Below are 7,650 nucleotides of genomic sequence, written 5' to 3' on the forward strand. Positions count from 1 at the left end.
GGAATCAAAGGCTTCTCTTTAATAATGCTTTCACGATGCTTCATAAAAGTCATCATTGTAATTAGCCCAGGATTTAATTTTAAGTTCTCATTATGAAGTGATACTGACTTTAGAAGCATCACCCACTTCAAAACTCTCTTCAAAAATTTCCTGATGGTTACAAAATACTTTGGCACTTTCTCCTCCCCAAAATTTTTTGCCATCTGATCTATTATATTTATTATAATACTCAGTATCGTTCCAGATACCTATATTTATAAAAGGCTGAGCAAAGATTGTTTGGGGGTTTTTTTCCACACAAATTGTTACAGTTCATACTAGCAGTTACAAAAGAGATCTTCATTATTAAGGTCTCAAAACATCCCAGTCTATGGCAACACCTCATCCTGCTAATAAATTCAAATCTGGTATTTGACTTAAAATTCAGTAAAAAAAAAAAAAAGGAAAAGCTATAGAACCCTTAAACTTGAAGGGGAAACAAACAAACCAAAAATGCACTGCAGGTCATTTTTTTTAACTGTCTTTAACCAAGAAAAAGGTTTTAAACATTATTTGACTTACTAGTAACTACATTCAATGAAAGGGATTCAGGTTAATTCAATTAAACTCATAAAACAATTTAATTTTCAAATACGCTGGACACAAAAAAGTTACACTGAAACCCTAAGGGGAAGAAGGAGTATGTAGCCTTGAGGAGTCCATGTTATTAATCACAAAGAAAACCCAGTCAAGCCCTTCTTCCAAATTCTATACAGAGAACTTGGTGAAAAGTTAAGTTTGAGGAAAATATCTGCCTCTTAGTTTTCCCCATTACCTCAATAGTGGTGATAGCATAAAGCACAGCTTCCCAAAGAGCAGGACACACCACTGCATCGCTGTCATCAATGCTCAGAAGAACAGCAGGACAAACTCTTGGTGCTTCAGCTCTCACCAGCTCAGGCAAGTGCTGGCAAAAAGCAGAAATCAGCTCAAAGAAAGCTGAGCGAACCTGACAGAGACCACAGGAAAAAAAACAAAATTTGTCACTACGTGTAGTTTATAACATTCCTTTTAAAGTCAACATAACTTACAACATCTGGTCCCCATATTTCATTATATCAGCAAAAGTTTAAATAGTATTAAAGAAAAATAAAGCAATTATTAAACAGGCTTATCAAATGTTTTACAGCAATTCGTTCAGCTGTATTTTAATATACTTCTCAAAAGGCATTTTTTCCCAAAAGCAACTTGAAACTTGTTAAAAAATACTACCTCATCAGTTCATCACTCTGTGCACTACTGGTCTTAGCAGATTAAAGACCAATAAAATGGTTTAAAAACTGAAAATTCCAAAGCACTAAGAACACAATCAGTAAGCTGACAGAGTTTGTATCTTTTAGATGAATTTTAAATGATGGCAGATTGCCAAGAAGTAGATCATGATGATATAGAAATAACAATTTGATCTGCTGGGTAAATTTTAGAGCAATATTGTCTATTTAAGGTCTAGAAACCTGAAGGCTGTTTCAAATATAAGCAAAGTGCAAAGTTCATTCCTGTAGAATACAAGCAACTAATACTTCCTTAGGTTAAGTGTATCACCTTTAACTAAAACCAACCAAAATAAAGAAGAAATTAAAAAGTCACCTGTGGTATGTTGTGTTTGCTGTATTTCCAAAATTTGTTTTGGGATAGAAGCGACATTAACTTTTCCTCTAACGAATGCATCTCTTTTTTGGGCAACATGTTAAGCAACTTTTTTAAAGCTAACAAGGAACAGGTCAGAATCCGAAAAAATTTGGCTTCCCTTTCTTCTTCTGGAACAGTTCTCAGAAGGCAAAACAAACAAAAAAATTAAAGTGAACAACAAATAAATCAGTAGGCTTCCCAAGTTCTTCTAAACTAAACTGTCTTCAGTTTTTTTGTGTTCTTCTTTTGATTTCAGGTGCTAGCAATGTAAATACATAAACCTTCCATAGGTTCTAAATTACATTATGAAGTGTTTGAAAGAGTTTCGAGTCATCTCATATTCTGCCTAAGCACAAATGCTACTCCTAAAACAGCTGAAACAAGAATTAGATAACTGGTAACACTTTCAAAAGCGTTTAAACTTAAGTCCCAAAGAAAGTCACTAGGAACTGGACTCAAATAAATACTCTGCCTCTTGAAACAAAACTAAATCCACTACCTCCAGGGACAGAGAACCCAATACAGACCAAAATTTAAATCACACACATTAAAGCAGGCAAACATACTGGGGGTCACTGAGTGTATCAGCTGTCTCTTTCAGAAGGTGATCTTGAAGTACCTAGGGGGAAAAAACCCAACACACATAAACACAAAGAAATGCAATATTTATATGTGAACAATATAGTCCATACATTATTCAGAAACAGCTCTACAATAAAATTTCCCAACCTCTGAGCTGTCTATTTTAGACAAGCTAGTGAAAAAGAAAATAATTTAATTGATTCATGATCAACATAGTAGCTGTTTGAATTAAAGCTCCATAACACTTTGTAAGTTGCAGCCCTGTGCCAGTGTGCTTCTGCTACAAAGAAGCCAAACTGAGGAAAATAAAAATAGTTCTGTTTGTGTATATGGGCCAGCAATGCAATCTTTTACTTTTTTAATCCAGTCAATTCAGTTTCATGTAAGACTGGCATAAGAGCATTAACCTTAGTCATTACTAAACTTGTAGAGGCTGAAACACTGCTCAGCATTCTTTATTCCTTTTTCACTGCAGCTGAAGTACTCCAGCATCTTTATTCCATCTGTCAGTAACATTAAGTGTTGACTGAGCATCATTACATAGAAATGCACACAAGAAAATTCACTATTCATTCCTCTGTGTTCATCACAGTGTTCTTATTACCATATTCTTTTATATTTATTTATAGAAGTTCTTCCCTGTGAGGGTGGTAAGGCCCTGGCATTGGTTGCCCAGAGAAGCTGTGGCTGCCCCACCCCTGGAAGTGTGCAAGGCCAGGTTAGAGGGGGCTTGGAGCAGCCTGGGATAGTGAAAGGTAACCCTGCCCATGGTAGGGGGGTGCAACTGGATGATCATTAAGGTCCCTTCCAACTCACACTGTTCTATATTCTCTTCACAGGATCAAAGTTTCAGGTGAGAAAGAAATTTAACAGTGAAGAATGGATGGGAGCAGGATGAGTTTTAAATCTACAATAATAGTTGATATACACAAAGCCTTAAAGAAACATAAAAGTATAAACTCACATTAAGAATTTCATCTTTACAAAACACTAAGGCTTCAGGCTGTTTGCTTGAAGGAAAAGCTTTTTCAAAAGCTACTTTTGCAGCAGAAGCAGCAGGAGAGTAAGTGTCACACTGAGCAATCAGCCAGTATCCCATGATACTTTTTAAGTAAGGAGCTAAGTGTTTTTTTACTTTAAGAATCAGTTGCTCAAAAGATTGCTGAGTTGCTTCTCGAACACGGCGATCATGATCCTGTCAGAATAAAAAAGAAAGGAAAGTTAATGTTTGCTGGTTTAAAAAATGCACCTTTGATGCCAGATACTTCAAAGCAGAGGTGATGATTAAAAAGCCATTTTTGTGATTAACTGGGCTACCTAGATTTGAAAATAGACACCAATGACAATAAAGTCTTGATATCCCTAGATATGGGGAGAGCCACAACTTAGTAGCATCATATTCCCAAAAATGTTGGACACTCACAGTTGTAACCTTTTCCCAATATCCCTAACTACAGTATCTGTTTCCAATTTATACAAACATTTAACAGAAAGACAAGAGGCAAGAGAAACAGGAAACCTTGAAGACATCTTTTGAATTAGAACTACCATAAGTCTACAGAAACACTGCATCATTATTGTTTATTTGCATATGAATTTACAACATTATGACTTTCTAGGCTCTTGGCTCTTGAAAGAAACACTAAGAATTGCTCTAATGGATAAGAATAGTGACCCTCTGTCCCATATCATGTTTTCAAGAGTAGCCAGTCCAGAGAGTTTAAAATGTATTAAATATATCAAAAAATTAGTTATTATCTGGCTATCCATGGTCCTCCATGTTTGGGTTTGGTTTTGGGCGTTTTTTTATTTTAAGTCTGGTCAGATATTAGTCCCAGGTCAAAAAGATTTATAATTATATTAACTAAACAGTCTCTTTAGCCATTAGAATGCACATAAAAGAACTTTTCCTGAGAAGAAATATCCTACCATATTTTAAACATAAAGATCTAACAACAGATATCTCCATCTATGAAATAAAGGCCAGACACCCAAAAGTTCAAGACTCCATGCACTGCCAAAACTGAAATATCTCCACAATTAAGAACAATAATTTCCTTCAACTTCATGTTTTTCCTAGAACAAGTCAGTAATTCCAACAAAGGTAGATAACATCAATAAAGACCACCTTGGAGGTTGTTCCAGAGAGAGGAAGTATACAGAGAAGTTTCTAATTTAAATACTTCAGTACTTACTAGTGAAATTTTACAATAAATTCTTGGCCAGTAAGGAAGAACACCTTTAACAACTTCTGCTTCTCTTTCCTTGCACATTGTCCCAAACTCTTGCATAGCCTAAAATCAAAATATCAAGAGAATGACTTAAGAAGTCAGACAGATATTTTCTGTAATTTACCAGCTTATATCTGAAACTGCAACTCTCTTTTTAAAAAATCAATTCATCTCCTGCAATTGAGCATCTATAGAGATAACTGCACGATGGACCTTCCTAGAGGTTATCCAAGATAACTTCTGGATTGCAATTCTAGCACATCTATCAATATGAAATTAATATTAGTTATGTTCACATATTCCTCTCCCATCCTTAAGAAAAGTGTATTGTCTTCCAATAAAAAAAAGAATTATGGGAGACAAATGTCAGAGACTGAAATGGTTAATGATTTATGCATTCTAGGAGACTTTTGCAGGCTTCTGACTTGCATGATACCTCTGATGAGCAGTCAGGCCCCCCCCTCCCTCCAGTGCTGAAGGTGTGAAGCCCTGAAAAGACAAGAGCTGAGCTTGCAGGCTTTTGACTGTTGATACATCATCTGATGAGCAATCAGGCCCCTCCCTTCCTCTGCTAATCTTGAAAGGCGGGAACCAGGCGAGACACAAAAAAACTCAGCACACAGACCTAGGAGATGCTGGAGGCTCGAGGCATGGCCCGTGACACTAACCATGGATATAATTCATAACTTCTTGGAGTATGGGGGCTTCCCTCCTTCACCCCCAGCAGATCAAGGCCACCACTTCAACTGACAGACATGGAAGCATCGCTGGACCCCGTGGGCGGTGACTATAGACATCTGTCCACTCTCAGCTTTTCTTTCCCTTACTCTCCCTTGCTCTTATCCTGCCTTTCTCTCCCCTATGCATTTTCTTTCCCCCCCCAAAAGGTTATCTCTGTGTCACATTGTTGTATGACAGCACCCAAACAGCTAGCATACCTGTTGATACAGAATTGTTAAAATAAACCCTGCCAGTATATGTTTTCAGACACCAATTATTTAGTGTCGTTTTACTTTAATCCGCCCCAAGGGAATTATTGATAAAAACCTGAGTTACCCCCTCTCCCCTTTTCCTGGGGCGGGTCGTAACAACAAAGGACACACTTACTTTTAATTTTGTTGTGATGTCCCTTTTAGAAAGTTTTCGCAACACCATTCGGAAATCGGCATCCACAAGGCTGTCTATTTCCTCTGCTCCCTGAATTGCAGGAACATATCCTAGATCACTCTGAGATGTTCCAAAGCCAATAAACCCAGGCACTGTTCCACGTTCTTTGGCAAGGAGCTCTGCAGCTCGGCCGCTGCTAGAAGGCTGACAAAAAACAGGGACAGCGGTCAATTATGTATTTAATTTTATTTTGCATGCATCATGCATTTGACATGATGATCCTATTTATATTGTATGATTAACCTTCTAATTAAGATAAAGTCTCACAAACAAAAGGCCACCTATGCTTTAAACATAGAAGTTTGACCTAGAAAATTATTCTTCGCTTTAGAATCAAGCTGAGAAAGTTGAGGTTGTTCATCCGGGAAAAGAGAAGGCTCTGGGGAGACTTTCAGTATCTGAAGGGAGCCTACAAGGAAGCCAGAGAGGGACTCTTCGTCAGGAACTACAGTGATAGGACAAGGGGGAATGGCTTCAAACCGAGAGTAGGTTTAAATGACATATGAGGAAGAAATTCTTCCCTGTGAGAGTGGTGAGGCACTGGCACAGGTAGCCCAGAGAAACTGTGGATGCTCCATCCCTGGAAGTGTTCAAGGCCAGGCTGGATGGAGCTCAGAGCAACCTTGCTCATGGCAGACAGTTGGAACTAGATGGCCTTAAGGTCCCTTCCAACCCAAGCCATTCTGTGATTCTATTCTCTGATTCTATCAATCAGCATTTCCTTTTCTCATAATCCATGATAACTTATGGAAAGTTTTATTGGATTTATACACACACAAAACAGCGTAACAGGAAAGTCCTTCTGTAAGCAAACAATTTATTAAGAAACTATTTATCCTCCTTCAATACTTTCATTTTTCCTAGTTCTTCTCATGGGCTAATAAGGGCTCCCAGGAAATGCTATCTGTATCACTGGGAAAAATAAAAGCAGATACACAAAGCATTCTCCCAGTAACAAAGTGGCCAAAAAGGATTTAGAGGAATGGAGTAAAGGGTGCATATGTAAAACAGGATAATACCAGTTAGTATTACAGCGTGTGTTTTCGAATTTAGCATCTCTTCCAGTTTGCCCCAGTTGCTCACTGTACCCACTGGCTCACGTTTATTTCAACCATACTGCTTTGGAAAGACCTCCCCACAACCGACTGATGCTTTAGTGTTCTCTCCGATACCTCATATTCCAAACACCTTTTACTTCCTACCGGCAGTTGCAGTTTTGTGAGCTTGTGGGGTTTAAGTAATCTTTTCTGAATGTGATCCCTCAACTATTAAGGACATGCTGTGCTGTGTTCCCTAGTCTTCTCTAAATCCACGGAGGAATTACAGAACCTGAACACAAGGTTTCGCACACATCCTGAGAGAGTACCACATAGGACAGATTTCACACCACCACTGGCCTGGTGGCAAGACAGAGACACCAAAACAGGTGAATTCTAAGACTCTCCGCAGAAAACCACGCTGAGTTTTGCTGAACTTAGCCCCGCGGTGATTTTGTAGTTACGTGCCCCTACCGCCGCCCCCCTCCGTACAAACACCACGGCGACAGCGGTCACACACCCCTAAGCACGCCCCAGGCCCAGAGGTGGCCCCGGCCCCGGCTACCGCCACCGGACCCGCCGACCGCGCCGCCTCCCGCCGGAGCTGGGCCTCGGCGGCCCAGGGCAGCCGGAGGGGCCGGCCCCCGAGCCCCCGAGGCCCGGGCCGCACCGCCCTTCCCGGCCCCGCCGAGCGAGGACCCCGGGGGCGGCCGTTCCCCGTCCCACGGCCCGCGCTCACCCGCAGGTTGCCCTTGGTTCGCTGCTTGTTCTTGCCCCCCATGGCGGCGGCGGCGGCACCGGGACGGGCCGGCAGCGACAGGGACCGAGCGGCACTTCCGGGGCGGGGCCGGGGCTGACGGGGACACCCCGGAGCTCAAAAAATCCATCGGAGAATAAAAATCCATCGATCTTAAACGCGCGGAGACTTCGAGCCTCCCGTGGCGCTTTTACGGAGCTGCGGCCTC

The 7,650-nt window shown here is 40.5% G+C and overlaps 1 protein-coding gene across 2 annotated transcripts in view; it reads right to left on the reverse strand.

The window, feature by feature from the left end:
• LTN1 (listerin E3 ubiquitin protein ligase 1) overlaps positions 1–7,607 on the reverse strand; it is a 30,876-nt gene extending 23,269 nt beyond the window's left edge. Inside the window, exons 1-7 of one of the 2 annotated variants that reach the window (XM_064644025.1) lie at positions 7,425–7,607; positions 5,589–5,792; positions 4,446–4,544; positions 3,215–3,445; positions 2,235–2,287; positions 1,627–1,807; positions 815–988 (exon numbers count right to left, since the gene is read on the reverse strand). In XM_064644025.1, the coding sequence (XP_064500095.1) occupies positions 815–988; positions 1,627–1,807; positions 2,235–2,287; positions 3,215–3,445; positions 4,446–4,544; positions 5,589–5,792; positions 7,425–7,466 (984 nt within the window). In that variant the 5' untranslated portion in view covers positions 7,467–7,607. Of the gene's footprint in view, positions 1–814; positions 989–1,626; positions 1,808–2,234; positions 2,288–3,214; positions 3,446–4,445; positions 4,545–5,588; positions 5,793–7,424 lie in introns of those variants that run through there. The other variant, XM_064644026.1, reaches the window with a different exon arrangement.
• Positions 7,608–7,650: the final 43 nt, after the last annotated feature.

Source organism: Pseudopipra pipra, chromosome 2 (genome assembly GCF_036250125.1).
Source record: "Pseudopipra pipra isolate bDixPip1 chromosome 2, bDixPip1.hap1, whole genome shotgun sequence".
Lineage (NCBI taxonomy): Eukaryota > Metazoa > Chordata > Aves > Passeriformes > Pipridae > Pseudopipra > Pseudopipra pipra.